We start from the raw sequence: 26,490 nt of genomic DNA on the forward strand, positions 1-26,490 counted from the left end.
AAGGCTCACTGGAGTTCTATATTTTCCTTCTTACTCCTTGGCTGCCCTTCAGCTGAATTCATTGGAGACTGCTGACCATTACTTTTAAGTAGAACATCTTGACTGCCTCCTCTATTTGCAGTCAGTCATCTCTTTCCTTTTAAAGGTCTACTGGGTTACTTTTACTTCTGAGAACAAACAACCTGAGCCGGGGTTCCTGAGGAAGACAGGAACAGCTTATTTGATACATAGAAGGGGTTGCAAATAATGCCTGGCTGCCATGTACATTAGTGGTAGGCCAGCCAGCAGTCAGGAAGAAGAAGAAGAAAAAAGCTCCGCCATGCTCTGCATCAGCACCTTCCCATGTGAACAGCTATGCTCAGAGGCAGAGGGATGGTGCTGCTATGACACATGTTCTTTCTCAGCCTTAGTTCAGGTTACCATTTTAAAAACAGACACAGTTTGGAACCATTATGAACAACAGAACTAGTCTGTATAGTCAAAAACATATTATATATTGATCAAGCAAAGCATACAAGAAACACATTATTTATATTTATATAAATGTTTTAGAAATATATCCTAAATCAGAGGGTACTTTTCAAAATTATAATACAGAAGAATTACTTAAGTCATTACAAACAACATTTAATAGCTTTATTTTATTATTTTAACAAAAGAAGATAAAACCAGTGTTTGGATGTGATCTAGCTGAAGCTATGGAAATGCTGGGCTACTAGTCACTATTGATGAAAGGTCATAGTGAGTGATTTCTGTTCATACAGTGTCCCACCAGTTTGCAGTACGCAATACAGTGGCTTGCCTTTAACTGTAGCAAAGCATAGTGGTAGTCAATAAGCTGGATGGGACAAACAGCTATGGAACACAGTCTAAAGGCCAGGGCAACTGTCTCTTTACTTCAAACATCTCATGAAGTGAACTCTATCCTATTATGACTTATGCCCAATATTTTTTTTAACCTTTAAGTCACCAGCAGTAACAGACTGATACCCTACTTCTGCACACTATTCATTTGTACTCTTATCCTCTTCAAAGCTAGGACTGGCAGTGCTGTATGTCCCACTCAGGGACACCGGGAAAACAATCCTGAAAAATTTCTGATGACTCACCTAACATTTTCATTATAGACTAAAACACAAAACTACCATACAAGATAAAAATATACCCTTTCTATGTATAGGAAGGGACATGGTGGCGCTGTGGGCTAAACCGCAGAAGCCTCTGAAGAAGCTTTGAAGAGGATAAGAGTGCAAGGTCAGAAGACCAGCAGTCGTAAGATCAAATCCACGTGATGGAGTGAGCTCCCGTTGCTTGTCCTAGCTCCTGCCAACCTAGCAATTCGAAAGCATGTAAAAATGCAAATAGATAAATAGGTACCACCTCGGTAGGAAGGTAACGGCGTTCCGTGTCTAGTCTCGACCACGGAAACTGTCTTTGGACGAACTCTAGCTCTATGGCTTGGAAACGGCGATGAGCACTGCCTCCTAGAGTCAGATACAACTGGGCTAAATGTCAAGGGGAACCTTTACCTATTTATAGGAAAGGCATGTCTCAAGACACTGCAAAATGAAGTGCATTTTTAAGCATGCTCAATGTGTTTCAATCTGTGAATGTGTTTCTGTTGCACATTATCTTGCATGTGTTAAGATGCATGTTAGCTTAATACATTCTCTTGCGCATTGTTAAACTGCAGTTTCCTCTAGGTCTTACACAGCAGTGCACAGGGCAACACAATTACCAGAATTACTGTTAGTGTGTCTCTGGATTGAATTCATGCTCTTTCAATGACTAAAGGGAGTGCTTTGTTTTCCCATAAGAAAACAAATACAATATTATGATTCTTACAATGAGTGGCAAAATATCTTCCAGTATAATTTTTTTTATCAACATCTCTATGACAGAGTGTATATGGAAGATTAATAAAGCACTGGACTATCTAGCAGTTAATAAGCAAATGATTATATAAGTGTTTTGTTTTTTGGTAGTGATAATGGTGAGAATTTAAAAATACATGAGGAGACAGTGAAGGCAGAAAGATGGAACCACTTTAAAGCTGCATTTACTCAACCACTGATTTGTACGTACACACTCTCCAGCATGCTCGATGTACTATTACTGTAAAGGGAGGTATAGCACAGCACTATGGTGACTCCCAGGCTTAGCTGATTTTCCCTTCCTCCTCTGGTAGGTCCAGAAGAGAGTAAAAGCTTTCAGAAGGAGGAGAACGGCACTAGTGGATGGCAAGTGAATAGACCCATAGAGTGGACTGCCAATATTTAAACGGACTAATTATTGTTGTTGCTTTTATTTGTTGCATTTAAACCCTGTCTTTCCTACAAAGAACTCACGGCAGTGTGCACAGCTTTCGTCTACCCATGTTAGGTTCCTAACAGTCCTTCAGATGAGGTTTAAAATAAGTCACTGGGCCAAATTCACTCACTAAGGTTTGCAGCTCAGTGGGGAATCAGATGCTGATATTCTAGGTGCCAATGTAAAGCCCTTAACCACAACAGCTGTCCAAATTAGTTGAATTCTATATTACTCATTTGTTTATAAGACAAACTAAGCTTGCCTGAAAACAATATTTACAATAGTTATAATAGCTGAATAATTCTATGAGTACATTTTATTTTTGTGAATAGCATTTTTATATTGCAGTCATTTATGCAGAGTTTAAAATCTACTTTTTTAAAAAATGTGCAACACGATTTCATTGAGGTATTACCAGCTATATTTATAATTTGAGATAATTTTGCCTATTAACATAAAGGAACATGACTGACTGTAAATGTGGCAATTTCAAACCTCAGATGTTCCATGTACCCTCTCTCATGGAAAGAGAGGGTACATATGTTGGTCTCATATGAAGACAGTCTTCATTGTAGCCTTAGAATTTTATTTATGATATGACAAAACACATGTGACCAATTCTATATAAATTCTTCATTTGAAAATTTGTAGCATTGTTACTAGAGGATGTACAGAATTTGCAAATCCTGATAGTTTTTCTTGTATTCAATAAAATGTAACTGCCATGAGACTTCTGTAATGGTAAACATGTTATCTTTCATTAACAGGAAGCCCACAAAACATGAGTTGTATGAAAATTTACTAACAAAAATATAAATAAAACCTTCTGATAATTCCAAATATATTGCCTTTATATACAAGCATTTCCATTACTTGAATGTCTTAAGAAAGCCACATGAAGTCTACTGACAATGTATAAAAAGTTTTGTACAGTACTTTCCTTTAGTGGAAAGTTTCCACTAAAAGAAGGAATTGTGCCACCAGAATGTGGCACAATTGGAATTTGGTTTTCTACCTTTTCATTTCTATAGAATTTTTCTTAAAGGAAATCAGGACTTTTAAAATAAATTTGCAAAGATCCATTATCTATCTACATAAATTCTGGAGAGGACTCACGTAGAAATAAGCCAGGATTATGCAATGGCACGACTAATACTGCATGCTCAGGTAGACTGTAGATTTGCCTTTCTTGATCTGTATGCATGCCAATAGTCCCCCCCCCCCCCTTTTTAAGGAAAGGTAGCTTTAAAAATTCCTTTGTGCTGTAGAACAGAAGTGCTCAAAAACAAAAGGTCAGCACCCTCAGTGGAAAGTGATTGTTAAGGTGGTCTCTGCATCCTAACCTATAACTGATAAGCAACACATATTGTGAGCTTAATTTATTTTATTCCCAGAACCCCATCTATTGAAGCAATTGTGGTTTACTAATTCCCTTGATTGAGTGAACTCTGTCTTTTTATTTGGAAGAAAGTATTACAACTTGTACACAATGGCTCACATCTTTTTCATGCAGATATACCATGTAACGCTGATGAAGTCTCAAATTACTCCCCCCCCCCCGAGATAGGGAAGCACCACCATTAATACTTTGTTTTAATTTTTAACTTAAAATGTACTGGCTTGATATGTTTGTGCTATATAATCTGCATACTACTATAAATTTTTACCTTTTTAAAGTTACAGGATTAAGTTGACTTTAAAGATTTTCATATTGTTTTAAGCTTATATTGTCTTTTAAAGGGCACATCTGAGAACAGGTTTTGATTTTGTGCAGTTTTATGCATGCTTATTCAGAAGAAAGTTTTACTATCTTAAAGAGAGTTTACTCTCCAGTATACATATTGAAGGAATGCTTTCTTATATGGCTAATTATGAAATGCTGGTTTCGCAGTTACATTTGTTAGTTTACTCCACTGAAAATAACATTTTCAGAAAAATGGAAAATACATATAATATGATATACTCCTTCACAGTTGTATTAGTGAATGATGTGGGTTTTCCCTCCCATGTTACACACATGGGTGTCAAGCAACAACAGCGACCCTTCCTTTCCTTCCTGCTACAATATCTGTGCCTCCTCCTGATGTGCTCCAGAAGATTCCACAATCCTCCAGATAGAGTGGGGTAGGCACAGGGAGTTGTAGGGGCATCTGTCTGCCAGTGTCCTCCATTCCACTGACAGGCAGATGCAGCTGAATTACAACTCTTCCAGTTTAATGTAATTTATCTTTATTTGAAAATGACAGCAAATTGACAGCCTGAAATACATAAAGAAGCAAAACTGATAGATGATATGAAGCACTGAAAGAAAAACAGTAACACAGCAAGAGAAGTTAATCAAGTATCTCAATGTAGCATACTACATACTGTTATGGCTATTATCATATAAAATCAGTTAATTTTTTATTTATTTAATATATTTTCATGCAACCTTTCTCCTTAAAAGGACACAAAGTGGCTTTATATGAAAGATACATAGAGAATTTCATATCTCAGACAATCTATTACTCCAGCCTTTTCCTACATTATACACCCAACACCAAAGCATTCCACTCAGATGCAGCAAAATGCACTGACTTTACTGTTCTTTTAAAAACAGTATTGAAATAAGAATGCTAAAATGAAGTCTCTGTCAATGGAAGTCTGATTTTCTAATGTTCTAACCTTTGGCTACCGAGTTTAAAAAAATGTACCTGAGTTAAATGGCAATGGCCTTGACCACCAGAAAAGGGGTGGGCTAATGCAAATGCCCATTCTTGGACTCTAGAGGGTTACAGATATTCCCATGCCCCCCCCACTCTACATAATGTGGTTGTGTGTGTGTGTTTATTTGAACTGACGAAGACACCTCTTTGGGGAGAACTTTTGCATTTTTAAAATCTTCTAATTGACTTCCAAAAAACTGAGGAACAGGGGGGGAAAGGGGTTGGGGAGAAAGAAAAAGGAAAAAGCACTAGATGTGTGTGTGTGGATTTTTAGAGGTTTTTTTTTTTTCAAATTATAAAATGGGGGTATAACATATGGTGACATTTCTTCCCACAACTCCTGGTGGGCAAGAGGAAACATTTTGAACAACGAGAAAAGGACAGCCAAATCGTTAAATTCTGAAACTTTTTTGGAGGGGGGTGAGGGGATGCTAGGGGGCAAAGGCATTGAGAGTTGCATTTAGGCCTGTTTGGGCCTACACTTAGCTCATTTCTGCCTCTATCTCTCACCTACTGCAGCAGGCTTACTCCCGAGATGCCACCATGGGCCATATTAAACCTAGGAACAGCCATTTACCCCCCTCCCCCCACAAAAAGGAGGTAATTCAATGGGCACTTCATGTTTTGTCTTTGATGAGGGCGCTTAGTGGATCCCCTAAGTCCCCAATAAATAGATCCTGTTCTTGAAGGCATCCAGGAGCAGAAATAGGGCTTTCTACTCCTCCTTTTAATGATTTCTTTTATAATGGGGGTTCTTAGGTGTTTGTGGAAGGGTTTCATGTGATTATGCATCCAGGTGATGAATGACATTGCATGAGCACACGTCTTCTCATTGCAATGAATCTTCTCTCTTTCTCTACACTTCTTACCCACAAAAATCTGCTCCGGAGAGTCCAACATTCCTTTGAAGCTGATGGGAAGGGCCAGTTCACTGCAGGGGAAATCTATACAGTTGATCAGTGCTATTCTGTCAAAATGCCAGTTGAATTATGCAACATCCATCTCTTTGTTGGATCACCTGGACTGGGCAGTGAGTCAGTTTCCTCTTACCTTCTTACTGTGCTATGGCATGGTACTGGGAGACCCTTGAAACAGCTTTAGAAATTCCTAGTACGCCAAGGCATTAAGGGTTCCATACTATCATTATTTATAAACTTATTTCAAACTCAGATTAACCTACTGCCAGTTTTAGCTTTTTATTCCTGAATAACTGTTTTAATAATCTTTTTACAACACTTTAATTCTATTCCTCTTTAATAATAAACCACCAATTTGTCCATTCTTTCAGTAATACAAATTAATATGACATAAATGTATGTTCTGTCACTCCATGTATAAGCAGTAAACCTGCCAGACATAATTTTGGTACACTAGTTAATACAGAATTTTATAATATTCAGACATACATGTACACACAGAAAACGAAATAAAACAAAAAATGAACCCCAGTAAAATAACTATATTCTGAAAATTAGTATTTTCCCTCTTCTATATTTAGTATGAAAGTGATTCTGACCAAGATTCTAGGTACAGAAAGTGGGAAATATAGAGAAAAAATATATCCAAAACTCAAAATGATCAAAGTTTCTTAATGGGATCTGCCACAGAAAAATATGGCACTACTAGATAAATTCTTATTATTTTGGTTAAGTATACTTTAATAGAATCAAATGGTATAATCCATAATTTTGTTTAAAAATATCATTTAAAATATGAATTGAAATTCTGCTCTTAAAGTATTGAAAGAAAACTGCTTCAGAGCAAATCTGAGGAAAACATCTAAAGCTAGAAATATATAATTTTAAGAATACCACTGAATTCGGCAGAACTTACTTCTGAATAGACATACATAGGATTGTGCTGTAAATACTCTTAGAAGACCTCTAAGAATGTTAATCCTTTCCCACAGTGAAAGTTACATTTAATAAACATATATGATTTTTCTTCAGAAACATTGTATATTACAAAGAGACATCAGTAATAAAAAGATTTAATTAAAATATAAATTAATACCATGTTTCCCTGAAAATACAACAGGGTCATATTTTTGCTCCAAAAAACGCATTAGGGCTTATTTTCAAGGGGTGTTTTATTTTTTTTTCATGTACACCAATCTAAGTTTATTCAAATATAGCCATGTCACCTTCTGGTTGCTGCACAATGGTGGAAGGCAGGCTTTCACTTAACTAGGGCTTATTTTTGGGGTAGGGCTTATATTATGAGCATCCTGAAAAATTATACTAGGGCTTATTTTCAGGCTAGGTCTTATTTTCAGAGAAGCAGGGTATGTCAAAGTGGGAGGTAAGATTATTTATGGGTGTTTATTACAATAAACTATGTATTCTTAGATGCACATTATTAAAGATAAGTCAAAGACCTGGGGAAGGGGGGAAAACTGAAATCATACAAACCCTTTGGTCCAGTTGGTTTCTCAGAGTCTTCTTTCCTCTTAGGATCGGGTATGCTGCAATCTGTCCCTGCCCAGGTGGTGTTACAAATGCATGTGGCTTCATTGCTGCATATCTAAATAAAATGTTTACATGTATTAGCATATATGAAAGTTTTCAAGTAGAATTAGGACTATTATTTAGAAAACAACAAGTTTATATTTTAGATTGGAATGCTCAGATGCTCTCACATTCTTAATGGATCTCTTGGTTTAAAAAAAGTAATTTACATGAGTATTTTTAATGTATTTAGATACTATTCTCCTCAAAAATAAAAAAGGATAACATTGTGCAGAGATGAATACTGTATGTCCTTGCCTAGATGCAATAATTGCATTGAAGCATAAACTCAGTAATCTAATGCATATATTGAGAGAACACAATCAGTTCATTTAAGACACTGAGAATGCTAAGAAAATTCTTCTTTGGATCAGAGCTGTTTATATCCATCAAAAAAAATGTTTTACACATTTTTGTATAGCTCAAATGAGTTTATTTGTTAGTGCAAATACATGGACTAGACCAGGGGTCCCCAACCCCCGGTCCGCGGTCCGGTGCCGGTCAGTGGGCTGCCTTGAACTGGGCCGCGGACAGGGATCACCTGTCACGCTTTCTGGTGGGCATGTCGAGCTTGTGTGCATGTGCACAAGTGTGACACGAAAGCATGTTGCCTCAATCTCTGCACCCCCATCCACCTTGATCAAAGAGATCTGGTGGCGGCAGTCACAAGCCTGGACTCCTTGCCTACCCTGCAACCAGCGGCAGCTCAGCTCCTTGCGGCTGGGAGCCAGGCAGTGTGGCAGGGACCAGCGGCTGCAGCCGTGTGCACTCGGGGTGAGTTGTCAGAATAATAATTTTTTAAAAAGACAAAAAAGAGGATGGGAAATGAAGAACTAAGTACAGACAGTATGACGCATGGTTAATGTCAATCTTTAAAAAAGGTTTTTAAGCCTATGAAAACATTTTTATAACTAATACTGTGTTTCTTAATCAAATAACCATTGATTAAACATGTTATATTTTTATTTTGTAACATTCTATAATTGTAAATGATTTTCAAACAGAAAAAATGGAAGCACTGCGCACCCTCCCTTCTCCCCCCACAAAGTATTGTATTGGGGAGCTGTGGCCAATGGCTAGTATGTCAAGGCAAGCTGCAAGTCAAAAAAATTCTGAGGACCACAGTTAACAAGTAACATTTTGTTGCTGTTTTATTTAAAGTATCACTTTTAAGTTGTGCAGCTAAAACATCTAGTAGCATAACTGAAGACAAACTGAGTGCTGGGATGAAAAAGTAATCGCCTACCGAGCTTCCAATATTCTTTCAAAAATTCTGTATCGTTGCTTTTTTTAAAAAAATCTACTCTAGAAATGCACATTGCTCAGCAGTAAGTAAATAATTTTCTTTGAACTAAGGCTATGGCATACCTTAATTGTCACTTACCCCATGTCCAGAACAAATATTTCCCTTAGCATCAACAGGACAGCTACTTATATTCAGAGACTGAATGGATAGGCACCTTCTGTCCATACACATCATCTCAGGACCACATGGAGCTCCATCTTCGACATAACCTAAGTCTGTTTCATCATCTAAAAGTACATGTGCAAAACTACAAGAAGAAGTTTTAAAACATAATATTAGCTTCATTTTAATTCATAAAATAAATGGCTCAAAACATTTATGATTTCAAAATGCCATAAAAACTGATACAGTACTAAAAATGATAAGATCATTTGCTTTTTTGAATAATCTTTTTAAAAATGTAGCTACACTGAATACAATTGTGAAACACCAGATTATTTCAGTGAGACAGTACATATTAAAGCATATCAATATTTTAATTGTGTGACAAGCACTGTGTGAGACCCTGGACAGAAGGCCTAGGTCTCCTGTTGGAGTGCTGCCCCTCTTCCCTGGAAAACAGATGAAACCCAGGATACAAAATCTGAAAGCCAGAAGGGAGAAAGAGAAAGGCGACCCTCCCCCCAGAGGCCAAAGGTGGAGTAGAAGGAGAAAAAAGGGCAGGAAGGATAATGGAAGGAAAGGGGGAGAGTGAAGGACAATATATAAAGAAGAAGAAGGCACAAAAGGAGGAGAGGGTAAAAAGCATTCAAAAAAGATACAGGCTGGTACTGTAGAGATGGAGAAAGAATTGTTGGTTGGGAATGGATCAGAAAACTGAACCTTTGGACTCAAACTTGGCAACGACTTATGTTCCCTAAAGGGGAAGCAACTCGACAGAGCGACACAGATCTCCTGAGAAGCCCTATTACTAGGGGCAAAGAGAAAGATGGGAAAGGAGAAGGGAAGAGAGGGAAGAAGAAGCATTGGTGCCCACAGAGCACAGGGGAGGCTCTCTAAGGAAACAATGAGTTTTGAACTGTTCACCCCTGGTGACCAGGGGGTAACCCATGGATGACATATGGACTCAAGGAGCAACTGAATGATGGGAATCACAGTCATTGCCCAGGTTGCTGGTGCCATTGTCAGACAGGACACTTTTGAGGTCTGGGAATAAGCATGGACTTCAGAATTAATGGAATGAAGTTGCTAGTGTTAATCTATACAGTTCCAAGTTTATTTAACCCCTTCCTTCCCTCATTGCAGGAAGAAGAAAGTTGCTACCTTCTGTTGCATTTGATGTAAGAAAAAAAAGATACTGTAGTAAATGTTGAACTGTTCAAGCAAGAACATGAGTCTAGTCTCTTTACTGGAGGGGCATAAAAAGTTATGTGTGTGAAGGAAGGAACCACACACACTGACTTTAAGTATTTGTGCCCAGAGGGCAATCTATTGAGGTGTCAGTACTTAAGTGAACGTCAGGAAGTAAACTACAGAAAAAAATTATATCAAACAAAACTTCAGCAATAATTCATAAGAATCTGCCTTACAGAAATGTACAAGAATACTAAAAAAAAACCCTCACATAAACAAACAAACAAACAAACAAACAAACAAACAAACACACACACACACACACACACACACACACACAGTATGGGACACTACATACCTGCAGTTCACTACTACACCTTGGTGGAAAAAGGAAGTTGGAGTAATTTCTCCCTGAAGGTGACCAATTTGTGGAGGCCCCTCAAGATCTGCACATAGCAATAATCCACAGAATACATCACTGTAAAATAAAAACCAAGATAGTTTCAAATAACAAATGATTCTATCACATAAAAATAGAAGGAATTTTGTGGTAAATTATTAAAAGTTACCTGTGGGAGAAAATAAACCCTGACTGCACTTTATTCAATGTAAAAACTCCAGATGATTTTAATGCACAAAGATTAAAATCCACAATTTTCATGTAACTGCCTCATGTAAATTTAGGCTGAGAGCAGGAACACTATATAACAATTTCTAGAATATAATTCAAATCGTAAAACTTACTGAGAATCTTCAGTGTTTATACGAGACTGATCATAGCACAGCAGATATAAATCTCCACAAATAAAAACATCGAATATTTATAGGCAATAAGACTAACTTCAAGAATATGATATGGTATGGGCTTCATATGAGATGTAGAAACATGCTATACAGTTAAAGCCCATGCAGATATTTTGGATCCCAAAGAGTTCAACTCATGGACCCACCATCTTCCTGTCACTTATTGCTACTGTGTCAGTCTCCAGCTGAGGTCCAGGTCACATCACATGTATCTGACCGTCTTTCTGAATCTCAGAAATAGTTTGAGGAAAGGGACGTACGTTTTCAATGAAGAGGGGGGATGGGAAGATTTTTGAAGCCAAACCAATGGATAATAGACCATACATTGGTCTTCCCAAGAATGCAAATCAATCAATCAATCACTCAATCAATCACTCAATCAGTCAGTCAGTCAAGGCAGTAATACTTCAAAAGCAACAACCTGATCTACATCAAAACAAAGACTGGTGTCCCAAGCATTTAGGGTAGAAAGTTACTGCAGCTCTAAAGCAAGGACTAAACCAGAAACGGCACAATTCATACAAATTTTAATCCATGTGACTGTGCGTTTGAGGGGAGATGTGATTAAATAGCAGGTACAAGGAGCAGTCCACACAAACGCTTTACATCTCTGCCTTACTTTGCAATCCTAGAATGTACCAGGTGTCCCATACCTGCTATTTGCACAGGGAAGAAATTTGCCACTGATTCCACCAAGTTTGCTATTTACTCTTTAAAAATGCACAATTGCTAGTTGCATAGGTGGTATCACATGCCATTTGCCTTTGCTATCTGTTAATCCACCTACAAAACCTTCAGACAGACAGAAGAATCACAGAAAAATACAAATACTATTCACACATTCAAAAAGAGTTAATATACCTATGTGAGCCCCACCTTCCTTAATATCACTTTCCACAGGTGGACAGCAACAGCATGATTAGCAGAGCTTACCTACATGTCAAGATTCTTGATGTGATCAAGAATTCTCATTTCTTAAGAGTTACACTTTGTGTAAACTGTCTTCACATATAACTGATAATGGAAGCCATGCAGTTAGTGTACTTCCCTCCCCATAGACATTAATTTTGGCTCCCTTTCAAACATCTTAATAGGGCTTTGATTGGCTTAATTTCCAGTCTGCAGTCAAATGCTATCATTGGCAAGGAAACTACAAGTAAAGGTAGGATAAATGCCAGCTATCGGTGAATTAAAAGTTTTTGATCCTCGAATGGAGGATCTGAGCAGTATTTAAACTTCCTACAGCTGTTTTGATAATTCTGTTTTCAGCAAGAGAAAAGGTATACCACAAATATAGTCATTTAAATACGCTACACTTACTGTTTGTGGCAAGCAATCCATTTATCTCCAGCCTTCCCACAATTTCCTTTATTTGTACCTTCTGTGTTAAGCTTCTCATAGCAGTGTTTATGAGATGCTGAAGCCTCTGTTGAGGAAAACATGAATGTAATTTCTAATACAAATTCACACAGGTACTATTTTCCTTTATCAGAATGCATGTAAAATAACAATTTAAAAAGCATCTTTTAGGTAATACAGATTGGATTTTTTAAAAGGTGAATGCCCTAAATGATTTTTATCTGTACTGAAAACGTGTCTGTGTCTGAGAAACCTGGCTTGTAAACCATTCATGTCATCACATCATTACTGGAGATTTGGAGTGGCCAGTGACAGAGAAGGAGAGAGGAGAGAAGAAGTATCTTCTGAGCAGAATTCTATCTATGTGATTTTATTCTCCACCTATAATGAATAAGCATGAAAAAAATGGTAGAAAAGAATGCAGGTTCTTCCAATATGCTTAATCTGTAGCTCTAAAAAACACGCATATCACCAACTACAGTCAACTCTGCAAATTGTATTTTGGCAACAAAAACTTGTAAATTAATTTAGTTTCAAATTGCCCCACACATTGGATTAAAAAATTTATGTTGAGATGTTTTCCAACATACCTGAAAGAGTAAAGAGTGAAGAAGTGGGGTATAAAAGTAGGATAAATTTTAATAATATTCTTGTTGCTCAGAAAATATTAAGAAGATGGCTTTAAGAAAAAGAACTGTACCTAACTACACTCCTTGGTAAAAACTTTTGGATTGCAGAATTACTTAGTGTTGACACCTTTATAAAAGAGAGTGCTTCAATATATGGACTATTTGTTACACACCTGGATCTCTGGAGGATTTTTTTTTAAAAAAACTAGAGCACAGGTCTCCAAACATTTCCATATGAGGGCCATTTTACACATTTTTGAGAGACGAAGGAGGGAAGGGAGATTGCTTGAGTCCCGCTTCCCTCCTCTTCCTATGTCTGGAACAGATAAAAAGTCAAGGTGGGTTGTAGTTTGGGGACCCCTAAACTAGAGCAATGTGATCGAGAGATTTGATCTTTTGTTATGCCTACTTGGCCCTTCTCCAGACTGGGCATTGGTGGGTTGTATCTGAATCACACAGAAGGCATGGGATTAATACCACGGTACTATTATTCAAATATGACACCAGTACTCTCAAATACTGATTCAGGAAAGCAAGAAATAATCAATAACAACCTGCTATAACTTCCCTTATTTCAGGATTAATTTGGTTACTACAGTGGGATCACATATCTAATACCTATATGTTAAATACTGTTTGTTAAGGACTATAGTTTCAGCAACAATTAATTAAATATTATGCCATTGCATTTGTACTGTTATAACATCTGCAGACACCTGATATGAAAATTTAATGATACAAACTGTAAGGGAAGCATTTTGCTATAAATAGCTGTTCTTTGTATCTTCTAGAGCAGCGGCCCTCAACCTTTTTTGGTCCATGGACCGGCTGGGGAAGGCGAGGCACCCCCATGCTCGCGCATGAACAAGTGTGCGCTTGTGCACATGCCCAAACAGTGGTGCAGTGCTTGTCTGAGCATGTGCACGCTTGTGCACATGCGCAAATGGCAGCACGGCACTCACACGGGCATGCTGGAGAGCGCGCGCAGTTGCAAACGGACTGTGTGGGGATGAGTGCATGCGGGGAGTGGGGCGGGAGGTCTGTCTTGGCGGCCCGGTCCAGCTCAGGCCACAGACTGTCACCGGGCCGCAGACCGGGGGTTGGGGACCTCTGGTCTAGAGGGCATTCCACATCTGTGGTTCCCTCTCCCTTTCCAGGTGGAGAACCTTTCAAGAGGAAGTGGCCACTCTGCTCTATTCAGCCTGGTCTGGAACAGCGAAAATAACCCACCTACTAAACATCTGAAATTCTAAGAACTCTCCTATGCACAGTGGGAACTGAACAGAAGGTTAAATAATGAAATGAGTTGTTGGCGTTGTTTTGACTTCTATACTGCCCGATAGTGCTAGAGCACTCTCTGGGTGGTTTACAACACAATTATGCAAGTAACACTAAGGAACACCCATTAAGCTGAGTACTCATTTTACCAACATCGGAAAGATGGAAGGCTGTGTCAACCCTGAGCCAGCTATCCGAATTCAGATTGAACTCAGGTTGTGAGCAGAAGCTTGACTGCAGTACTAGAGTTTAACCAATAGCCACAAGGCAGTAGTTAAACTGCAGTGCTGTTATAACTGTTAACAGTAAGTATGGAGGGCAGAAAAGAACTAGCCTCAAGCCACTGGTTATTGCCCTTCAACTTAATGGCAAGGTAGAAATCTTTGAAGATAATTGCAGTTCATTGCAGCAAGAAGGGTAGTTGAGTGTCCTGTAGAAGACACAAAGGACAGGAATTCATTGCAAGAAACTTCCCTTCCTTCTGTATCTTCTGGCAAGTAAAATAGCACTAGGGGGAATCCACAGTGAATCTCTTGTACTATGTATGCCTAAATAAGGTCCCTTGCATTCATCTGTCACCAGTTGTCACACAATGTCTGTCTTCCCCCTGGGGGGGGGGGGGGAATCTGCCTATTCCACAGGAGAAAATGGCTTAGCCAAGGGCTTGATCTAAGTCTGAGAGCAGCTAGAAAGAAAATGTGGGGCCCCATAGCAGACCTGCCCCTCTGACACCACACATTCATTTGCTTTGGAGGAACTGCAATGGACAGCTCATCTTTGCATTCCCTTCATACCTGAAGTCTCACAGAGCCCTTCTGAGGTATAGCCTGATCCTATGACGAAAGGGAATGGTGTTACTTTCTAAGTGTGTTTTTTGAATGTTGGTTCAGTTACCTCTTCCCAACTCTACTAGGCAGGGGATGTGCCAATTCTCTTTCTGCTGCACACTAGGGACTGCCTAAGCCCTGTCAGGCTGTTCTTTTCCTCTAGCCTGTTTTATTAACCCAGCATAACTCTGGTGAAAAAAGGGCAGGGCTTGATCAGCAATCCTTTACTGCATGCCATCTGCATATCGGTGGCATTTTCTTATGGATGGCCTCCATGCAAGCCATTTCTTCACAGATGAAACAGTATAGAGGGCAGTTATGACCACTCCTCACAAAAAAAAAGTCAAGGGAGAGGCGAAACCCTAATGAATACTACTTTGATTTTCAGAACTGTCTAGAATGGAAAATGCTGGGAATTAGTTGAAACAAAAATCTCCTTTCTCTTTCTTGTTCTTTACTCTTCTGCTGAGCTTAAGAAAGCTTGTGACCCCATTTTCAGTGAAGGCCAGTCTGCGAAAGACAGGATCAATGTGATTGAACCCTGTCTGCCAGCCAGAGAGAGACTTTAAACCCAAGGTGCTGGTATGCTATGAAAATACAGAATATACTCCACCACCCCTGATGTAATTTCAAATATTTACCATGTTTGAAAAAGTAAGACACAAATAGACTTGCTTTAATATATGGCAGGCTTGTCATATTTTGCAGCTGTATGCTTAAAAGAGCCTTTTTTAAAAAATAGAAATTATTTTCTTATCATTATCTTTTAAATCCAGTACAGTTTTATATGAAAACCTATAGTAAAGTGAAAAGTTGATGGTACAAACTAAGAAAGAAATACATTAGAATAAAGCATACTTAAATCAACCTACTAGGTCCCCAGATGTATTTGCACTGATTATCTCTTGTCTTGCAATCTCCATTGTAGCAACGTCCCTAAATAAAAACAATTCATAAATAAAATGAGACATTCTGCCTTTCTCTCCCAAAGGAAAACAAAATTATGAAATAATTATTTTATTTTAAATGTACTTATTACTAAAATTTTATTATTATAAAATAACTTATTTTATTAGCTATGCACACATTATTATTATTTTGTTCTCAAATGGGAAGGTGTGTTTTCAGCAGTTTTCCTGGGTCAGTCTCCTTAGGGGAAAGAGTAGTATAATTACGTTGTCTAGTACTCTGTTCCCAGTAAGATGGAAAGCTCAGAGAACCTGTGTCCTCATAAAAACAATACATCAAAATATGTGAAAAATATCTTCTCTTTCATATTTACCAATTGAGATGGAACTTGGTAAATTCTGTTCTAAGCTTTCAGAATCTGTGTGCCCTGCTTGACCAAAGGTTGTAAGTTATGAGGAGGTATATGAAATAAGAAAGAAGTGGATATTCTAGAAGATAATTTCAGGCCTAACAAATTATACTCATAATGTAAATTAGAATTTGATCCTAGTTAGTTCTGGGAATGGGAACCGGCCATGTATATGGTGAATGTTATTATTGTGCCAGTGGAAACTGGTAAACCAGGGTCACCCGGCTTAAAATGACTCACCTGGGGCCTGGTTTGCAGCCCAGTGAGACCTGGGACAATGCACAGCCACCTGCCATGCTCTGGTTTTCTTTCCACATGCTCTTGTCTGGGGGAAGGCTCTGGGAGGTGCACAACTGGCAGGCCAATTAGGGATAGCTGGTGGCACATAGGGGTAAAGTTCCTGGTCTGTCAGACCTGATTGCAAGTTTTCAATCCAGCTTATCAGGCAGGAATAGAAAGGGGAACTTCAGGCTCCTCTCCAGCAGTCTTCAAGCACACATCACCTACCCACCCTTCCCTGTAATTTAAGAGGGCTGTTTGTGTAACTTAAGGGGGGAGGTGCAGTTTTGCACACATCATTATTTATACATTTTATTACTCTACCACTACTTTATCAGTGGTAGAAGACAGGGCAAGGTTGCACAGATATTTACTGAGGGAGACAGGCATTTGGTTCTATTCCAGGCAAGCCATTGTCTACGAGTCAGGATCAGGGGGTGGGGGACTGACAAGGGGTGCACTTGTCTTGGCAGGGCTGCCATAGTTCCCCATAGATGGAACTAGGGAGTGATCACCATTAGTGGTCTTGCACCTGGAGAGGTGTACATACTCAACTCTGGTTAACTCCCCTGGATACCCAGCAATAAACAGGGAAGGTGGGCACCTGTTTGTCATCCGATGCTCCTTATGCTGCATCAATACACTTTCTACTGCAACTAATCAAATCTTTGGCCTTTTAAATATCCATCAACTCCTTTTTGCAACTAAAACTGTTAACTTGAATAAAGTATGTGTTTTTATTTGACAGGAGGGTTATTTTGCCTGGATCCACAACTCTTGATTTTACTGGATTTTTAGTTTGAACTTTAAAGGAGCTGCCCAAGGTGCTGAAACTATTTAGGTGAGAGGGTTAGGTATCTTAGTACCTGTAAAGTTTGGACTAAGCCCTGGAGCAAATTCACCAACCCAACAATGTGAGATTTACTAGCCTTCACTTCACTAGACTATACTATAGTAATAGTTATGAGGGAGGATGAAAAGGATGATTTAACTAGGGACGTGAAATGTATATGTAATGAGTTCTTTATTTATTCAAATAATTTGCACCCCACTTTCTCTTCAATAACAAAATGGCCAAAATGCTGTTCCATAGCTCTACCAGTGCTACAGGAGTAATATCATCAGCAGTGGCAGCAGTGGCAGTTCCTGCTTGGTTTTTTTTATTATTATAACTTCATCTAATTGCATGTGAGTCATACACAGCTCACAATCAAAGCAGCAGCTCTTTAATTAGCAGCAATGTGCCACCATTGGTTATATCATTCTCACTAAGCTGTTGGATCTACACAACAGGATATTGGCCATTAAGAGCATCAAAACAAAGACGCAAGCAATACAACTAAGACACAGAAGTGCATTGCATGAAACTATAAGCAAAATTAATATTCTGAACAAAGCAGTTTAAAGACTTGCACACCTGATTTGAATCACAAGAAGATCCATCCTGCTTATGAAGATTTGGTGGGCACTGAAAGGCAAAAATATTTGTTGAAGCATAAAACTCTGAAATATAAGACAAGTTTACACATTTGGCAAAAAAAAAACAAAGAAAAATTAAAAAAGAGTAATCAGACAGAAATGTTATGATTTTTGGTTGGGGATGAAAACTGCCTCAGTCATCCTCTGGAATGATCTTTTCAGTAGAAAGGAAGAGTGCAAGCAATACTATTGATGTTACATGCAAAATTCTGTCTCTCAGACATCAGACCACAGTTCAAGTGCAGAGGTGCTCTGTTCTCGACAAGCATCTGAGCTAGCAACTCATGGTTCAGAATGTCTCTTCTTCTGCTCTAATATTTATTTATTTATTTATTTATTTATTTATTTATTTATTTATTTATTTATTTATTTATTTATTTATTTATACCCCGCCCCTCTAGACCATGTCTACTACTAATACTGCTTTTTATTGGCTCCAACATATTTCACATGATCTGGATGACACACAAGAATATAAATTTCCATAAACATGCTCAAGCATTATCTAAATTTAGCCGCAATTCTTCCCCTCATGGTAAGTAGGGTTTTAGCAGTTCCACCACCCAGTAAGTTTCCATGCCAGAGCCAGGGAATCAAATTCAAGTTTCCTGAACCATATACTCTATCTACTACATCATACTGGGTACCAAATATGGGATACTAATTTCCTTAATTTCCCTCAATGTATCAGGCTGCCACTAATTCACAAAGACAATTTCACATTTTCTTTCTGGATTCAACATGAGATCTCTTATTGTGGTCTTTATCTGTTGTTTCCTCTCCACCCAGGAAAGCTGTCTCCTGGCAGTTATATACAACTGTACTTTGAAGCCGATGTGACCTTAAATGGTCTTCTAACAATAACAGATCCTCCTTATATGTACAAGGCAGTTCCTTGCTCAATGACCCTCCAATCTTGATTGAGCCTAAAGGTCATGAATTGTTTTATGTCAGCTAATCCTAATGATTATACAGAGAATTTAATATGTAGAGAGGAAGTAATTCTAAACCATTTTTCTAAGTTCTTCATCACAGTCAACAAAAACAAACAACATTAGTATCTGAAAACTGTAATAATACTGCTGAGCATAAATGTTACTGTTCTCTGATAAATAGATGACAATGACACCAATAAACAAATACAGTAGGGTCCCCTTATCTGCAGGGGATCAGTTCTAAGCTGGACAGATGCTGAAAAAAAGGAGGTTACCTACCTGTAACCATAGTTCTTCAAGTGGTCCTCTGTGAATCCACACAAATGGGTTGTTCTGTGCCTGTGCTGAATGTCTCAGAAGTTTCTAGAGCTTAAAGACACATGATTAGTGGGACATTCCTCCGTGGAGCGCATGCTCTGCCCATCCTAGATCCCCTCAGTTCCTGACAATTGTCCACAGGTAAAAGAATTATTTAAGGTAAAACGTGACGGACAGGGGAGGATGAGTGGGATGTGTGGATTCACAGAGGGCGAGTCAAAGAACTATGGTTACAGGTAGGTAACCTTGTTTTCTTCTTCATGGTCTCTGTGAATGCACACAAATGGGTGACTAACAAGCTCACTTACCGGATGGTGGGACATCACGGTAGGAAGGATGCCAAGACAGCTTTGCCAAAACCAGCATCACTCCGTGTTCTGACATCTAAACGGTAATGCCTGATAAAGGCTGATGGAGTAGACCATGTGGTCGCATGGCAGATGTGAGGTATTTCAATTCCACGCTGGAAGGCAGTAGATGTTGACAGTGCTCTAGTGGAGTGTGCTGTTAGATGTTCAGGAGCTGGTTTGCGTGACAACTCATAAGCCAAAGAGATGGTTTGGATGATCCATCTAGAGATAGACTGTGGGGAAGCTGGTGCTCCCTTGTGAGGGCCATGAAAGCATAGAAAAAGTCTATTTGTTTTTCTAAAGGCTTTGGTCCTATCAATATAGAAGGCAAGAGAGTGTCTTACATCGAGCGAATGGAGCATGAGCTCAAGAGGTGTTGATGGTGATGGAAAAAGAGTTGGTAAGAGTTGGCTGATTAAGGTGAAAATCAGATACAATTTGGGGTAAGAAAGAAACATCAAAGTAGAGTGTGACCTTGTCTGGATGGAACTGGAGGAAAGGTGGATCGGAACAGAGGCCAGCTAGTTCACTGGCTCATTTAGCAGATGTTATTGCTACGAGAAAGGAAGTCTTCAATGATAATAATTTGAGATTGAAAGAAGCCATCGGTTCAAATAGTGGACACATAAGAGCACCGAGGACAAGCTGAAAAGACCATTGAGGGATAATACGTTGGTGTGGTGGATGAATATTATTAAGTCCCTTGAGAAACATTTTTACAGTCAGGTGAGACAAAAGTTTAGCTGATTTAGAGTTAGCATGTTGGTGAGCTACAATGGCTGGAATATAGACCTTTAAGGTGGAATAGAACAGTCCAAAATTGAACAAGTAAAGCAGAAAAGTGAGTAGAGTTTTCAAGTAAACTGGTGTTGCAGGTAAGTTGTTTGAATCAGCGAAGGAGAGGAATGCTTTCCAATTATTTTGATATAGGAACTTCAAGTTTGATCGAGGATGTCTTTTATGGTGAGAGTATCCTCCAGGCTGCCAGATTCAGAGAAGCTATGTCTGGATGGTAGATCCTCCCGTCGTCCTGTGTGAGAAGATTGGAAATCAGCAGGAGCCGGAATGAGTCTGTCAAAATCTACCTGAGGTGAGTGAACGGTTGCCTTGGTCACCAAGGAGCTAGAAGGATCACATTGGACTGAAAGTGTCGGGAGCCGAATGATTGTTAGTTGTATGAGTGGTATTGGTGGGAAGAGGTAGAGTAGGCTTTTGTTCCAGTCTATCATGAACGTGTCTCTGATGGAATTCTCATTGACTCCGGCTCGAGAACAATAAATGTGGCACTTGGCATTTGCTCTGGAAGCAAAGACATCGATGGTCAGAGTGCCCCACCGGTGGCAGAGAAGATTGAAGATGGTATCATCCAGAGACCATTTGTGTTTTCTCAATGTCAGATGGCTGAGGTAGTCTGCGATGTAGTTTTCTTCCATGGTGATATGTACTACTATTGGGAAGATGTGATGCAGGCAACACCATTCCCACAGCTCAATTGTGAGGTACAGGAGGGATAAACGGTGAGTACCTCCTTGCTTGTTCACGTAATAAAGGGCAGCAATATTGTCCGTGGCGAGTTGAACTGCATGTCCTGTGATCAGTGGCAGGAAAGTGTGAAAGGCTCTGATAATCACTAGAAATTCGAGATGATTGATATGCAACCATTTCTCTTCATTTGTCCATAAGCCATGAATCTTGTGATGTAGACAGTGTGCTCCCCAACCCAACAGGCTGGCATCAGTGGTAACTTGTACTGTCGGTTGGAGAAGCATAAAGGTTCGTCCAATGAGTAGATTTGGGAGAAATGTCCACCAGGTGAGTTGAAGGGCTAATTCAGGTGCTACCGTTAGTCACACAGCTGGGTGGTCTGTCACAGGACTGAATAAGGACAGGTATCACAACTGGAGCAATCTTATTTTGAGTCAGGCATGTTGTATGACCGAGGTTGTTGATGCCATGAGTCCAAGAAGATGTTGGACATTATGAGCTGATACAGTGGCTAATGGTCAAAAGGGCTGAATAGCCTTTTTTTTAATTTGAGGATTTTCTCTTATGAGAGAAAGGCTCTGGCTTGTAGAGAATCAAAAAGGGCTTTGGTGTAAGTGGCCTTTTGGGAAGGTTTGAGGTGTGATTTTGCGAAGCTCACCTTGAGGCCAAGATCTCGAAGCGTGTTGAGTGTAAGGTTGGTGGCTCTGATGGCATTGTGATAGTATGTTGAGACTATTAGCCAGTCATCTATTTAAGGAAAGATGTTGATTCCTTGAAGTCAAAGATGTGCAGCAACTGGTACCATACTTTTTGTGAAGGTCCTCGGTGCTGTGGACAGACCGTAAGGAAGAGCGCAGAACTGGTATGCAGTGCTGTCGAATCAGAACCGAAGAAATTTGTGATGACCTGGATGAATCAATATGTGGAAGTAGGCATCTTGGAGATCAATCACGATGAACCAGTCTCCCTGCGAAAGTAGAGGAATGATAAGTGTCTAATGTCAGCATTCTGAATCGTCGGAGGTTGAATAAATTTGTTGAGACGGAGGTTGAATAAATTTGTTGAGATGTCTGAGGTTGAGAATGGGACGGAGTCCTCCGTCTTTTTTGGGAACTGTAAAGTATCTTGAGTAAAAGCCGTCATGCAGGTCAGATGAAAGAACTGTGATTATAGCTTGTTTGTGAAGAAAAAGAGAGACTTCTTGAAGGACTGTAGAGTATGGGGTGTTTTTGACTCTTCCAATTGGTGGAAGGGATTTAAATTCTATAAAATAACCATACTTGATGATAGAGAGGATCCACTGATTGTTAGTTATAGTTTGCCATGCATCAAAGAATGGGTTTAGTCTTGTTCGGAATTGAGCTCAAGAATGGTAGAATGGTAATTGGAGCTTATGGATATTGCTTACCCTTTTTCTGACGAAAGGGCGTTGTTGTTGTTGTTGATTCTGAAAGGAGGATGATACTGGAGGTGAACGGCCTTGAAATGTTTTGTCTGATGATTGCGGTTTGTATTGTCAATATGGCTGGAATCGTTGGTATGAGGATGTTGGTATCTGAATGTTTGTTCAGTACAGTAAGATCAGGCTGTCTTGCATATTTTATGAAGATTTTCCATGACTTCATCAGTTTTTTGATTAAACAGTCCAGCTCCATCGAATGGAAGATCCTCTGTTCTTGATTTGGCATCATCGTAAAGTCCAGGAGACCGAAGCCATGCATGGCATTGTAATGCAAGAGAAGAGGCTAGAGATTTTGATGCAGCATCTGCAGTGTGACGAGACACAATTCTCTGCTGTTTAGCCAGTGTAGTAGCTTCCGTATGAATGTTGATGGCCTCTGATTTAACCAGTTCGGGAGCTGACTCCAGTATAGGGAGGATCTTATTCCATAACTGTCTTTAGTAAGCTCCCATTGCCACTTGATAGTTCGCCACCCGCAGTATGAATGAAGTAAGAGAGTAGATTCGTCTACCAAGTATATCGCGCTTTCTTCCTTCCCTGCTGGTCTGAGCAACAGATTTATTTTGAGCTCTGGATTGATTGGATTCGACTATTATTGAGTTGGGTGTAGGATGCTTAGTAAGGAAACTGGTATCGGGTCCGTGCATTTTGTAATGATTTTCTGTGCATCTAGAAATTTGTAACAATGATGGAGGCTTGTCCCAAGATTCTTTAATCAATTCTAGCATGGGCGGGATGAAAGTGAGACTGAGGTGTTCTGTCTTGCTTGATGTCATCAAAAATCAAATTGGTTTTGGATGGTGGTGGCTCTTCCATCTCGAGTTGTAGGGACTTGGCCATTCTCGTAATTAGTTGGGAATACGGGGTAAAGTCTTCAGATGGGGACAGAGAATGGTTCTCATTGACATCAGAAGTAGGGGTTGGGAGATTCGATGGTGATTCTTGAGATGTGTCCGAGTTTAATTCTTGGATAGATAATGACGATGAAGATGGGGATAGATCTCGAGGTCTCAGTGTCGATGATCGTGCAGAAGGAACTTGAAGTTGAACGGGAGGACGTGTGTTTCGGGAGGAGGAGGAGAACCTTTATATGTAGTGGTGACTTGTAATGATGTTTGACATTTAGAGGAGTGTTTGGATCATTTGGAGTGAATGTTGAACAGTCGGCAAAGAGCGTTTCAAAGTTGGTTTGGCTGGAATGGTAGGATAAGTGGACATGGAATGCTGAGATCGATGTTGGTGTGGAGGTGGAGATGGAGAGAGTGATGGTGAATATCGAGATAGGTATGGTAGTGTATATCTGACTCTATTGGGTTCCTCATAGTGAAGTTGTTCTTGAGGGTCTTCAATTAAGTACAGATCATAGTGATAACATCTCTCCCTCTCTTTGTCACTAGATTGATATCGTGAAGATCGCAGGTAGTAATAGTACTCTTGATATGGAGGAACGTATTGAGGAGGTGAAAGGTGTTTACGCTTCTCTCAGTGCTTCCTGAGAGAGTGGTGAGATGACTCAGAACCCGAAAACTCTATTACAACTCCCAGCCCTGACGAAGCAGGGCTAGAATGGGCCGAGGCCTGGCTGGATTGCATGTCAACTGGAGAAAGGCTGGTATTAGGCGACAAGCTACCAGTTGAGACTGGAGCTTGGGCCAAAGGCAAAGGAGACTCTCCCCTCTCAGATGTCGATACTGGAGCATCTCTGGATGATTCTTCCATGATAGGAGATGGCAAAGTTGGTTGTGGTGGGTTAATATGAGTAGATTTGACCTTTTTTGCCTTTTTTGAAGTCATCTTATCTTTCTTCTTTAAGAAGAGTCTGGGGCTCAAGTCGAGGTCTTCGACATCGATATCAACTTCCATCTCGATGCTGACTTCGATTTCTTGGACTTCTCCTTGGGATGCGGAGAAGGAGTCACTGAGCCAGGAGCTGGCTGTGGTGGAATTTGCCACTCTACTTGAGGATCTGGGGACTGTATGGTCTCCATAGAAGCCGCGGGAGGGTTGAGAGACTTAATCCAAAGGTAGGACCTCGAGTTGAAGTTTGAGGGCCAGCTTCATTAATCTCTTCCACGCACCCAGGCAAAACAAACAGGAGTCGTGCCCGTTGGTTAGAGATATTTTGTTGGCACAAACAACGCACCGCTTAAAAGGGCTGGGCAAGGTCATAAAGAGCAGGAAAAAGGAAGGAAAAATGGCTTGAGATGGGGGGAAGCAAAAACATGGATAGATAAAAACTAGAACAAACTTACAGGGGAACGTAGACTGTATGATTGGAAATAAACAGGATAAATTTGAAATATGATAGATCTGGATGCTCAAAGTGACAAATTGCTCTGTTCTTCCGTAAGAGGTCTTAACAACACGGCGGAAAAAAGGAACTGGGGGGATCTGGGATGGGCGGAGCATGTGCTCCACAGGGAATGTCCCACTAATCATGTGACATTCAGTGCAGGCACAGAACAACCCATCTGTGTGCATTCACAGAGACCATGAAGAAGAAATGCATGTTATTTTAATAACGAATATTATACATAGCATGGTCTCTGGATCTCTCTAGTGAAAAGTTCTGGGACTACACCTTTAGAAATATATTTTTCAAGGATTTTTCTTTTAATATTTTTAATATTTTCAGACCATGGAGAAGTGGATCACTGGATACTGATCCGCGGATAAGGGTGTCCTACTGTAAATAAAAGCAATAGTATTATTACGAATGAATTTATGAAAACTCTACATCCCATATAGACTATAGTTCTATTCAGGTATTATTCAACCACTTCCTGTGAACTTATTCAGAAACTAGTGTCTGCTCCTGCTTCTGGTTGTCACATTGTTAATGCTGACAGCATTTGGGACTACAGAGAAGGTAAGTGAGTCTCTACATGTGGGAAACAACCAAGATTTTCCAGGATTTAAGGCTTTAAATTTAAGCAAGAATCTCTCCTCTTCAAAGTCAGCACTGTAACCATGAAAAATGTGACAAGGGAGGAACAGAGTAAAGCATGTCCTTTAAAGCACTGGTTCTTAACCTTGGGTTACTCAGGAGTTTTGGACTGCAACTCCCAGAAGCCTTCACCACCAGCTGTCCTGACTGGGGTTTCTGGGAGTTGCAGTTCAAAAGCATCTGAGTAACAAAGGTTAAGAACCACTGCTTTAAAGCACATTCACAGTGCTGAGTTGAATAAAACCTGCATAGGAATTCTATCCATACTCCACTGGTGGTACATATTCCACCAGCTGAGAACCACAGCAACAAAAGATATCATTGCTTAGAGGGCCAGGATTTAAACAGAACAGTAATGCATTCTGAATTTGGACAGAGAAAAAAATAGAGTGTCACACTAGATATGACATGAAGTCTCATTATCTTTTTTCTCTCATCCTGCTCAAAGACATTGCATTTGCCAGATATTCAGCATGCTCTTAACCCCACTGCATCACAGCATACCACCTCCAACACTTAGGAGAGGTTTTTATTATTTATTTATTTAGTTAGTTAGTTAGTTATTTTGCCGTTTTGGAGAATTGCAAGCAGGAGTTGGAGGTTGAAAAGTCACTTTCCCTCTGCTCCTTTTCAGCAGTGTTTCTCTGGATCCATGCCATTAAATGGAATATTCCAGATGCATCAACATTTTCAAAGAGCTGGGAGGCTTGAGCTGGCTAGGTTTCTTCAGCTGCTCGCCTCCCGGCTCGCCTCCTGCTCGCTCCTCGCCGCCCTCTGCCATTTGAATTTCCTGCCATCGGCCCACGGAGGGTGGCATGGAGCAAGTGGGAGGTGAGCAGCCGAAGAAACCCAGCCAGGCTTAAGCCTCCCGGCCGCAGCGATCACAACAGCGATGGAAG

The 26,490-nt window shown here is 39.8% G+C and overlaps 1 protein-coding gene across 4 annotated transcripts in view; it reads right to left on the reverse strand.

Moving 5' to 3' along the window:
- Positions 1-26,490, reverse strand: part of ADAM23 (ADAM metallopeptidase domain 23) — a 94,922-nt gene that overhangs the window by 16,431 nt on the left and 52,001 nt on the right. For all 4 annotated transcript variants that reach the window (XM_020780735.3, XM_020780736.3, XM_020780737.3 and 1 more), the window contains exons 19-24: positions 18,033-18,083; positions 15,891-15,954; positions 12,246-12,351; positions 10,480-10,599; positions 8,907-9,075; positions 7,427-7,538 (exon numbers count right to left, since the gene is read on the reverse strand). In XM_020780735.3, the coding sequence (XP_020636394.3) occupies positions 7,427-7,538; positions 8,907-9,075; positions 10,480-10,599; positions 12,246-12,351; positions 15,891-15,954; positions 18,033-18,083 (622 nt within the window). The remainder of the gene's footprint in view (positions 1-7,426; positions 7,539-8,906; positions 9,076-10,479; positions 10,600-12,245; positions 12,352-15,890; positions 15,955-18,032; positions 18,084-26,490) is intronic.

This window comes from Pogona vitticeps, chromosome 1 (genome assembly GCF_051106095.1).
Source record: "Pogona vitticeps strain Pit_001003342236 chromosome 1, PviZW2.1, whole genome shotgun sequence".
NCBI lineage: Eukaryota > Metazoa > Chordata > Lepidosauria > Squamata > Agamidae > Pogona > Pogona vitticeps.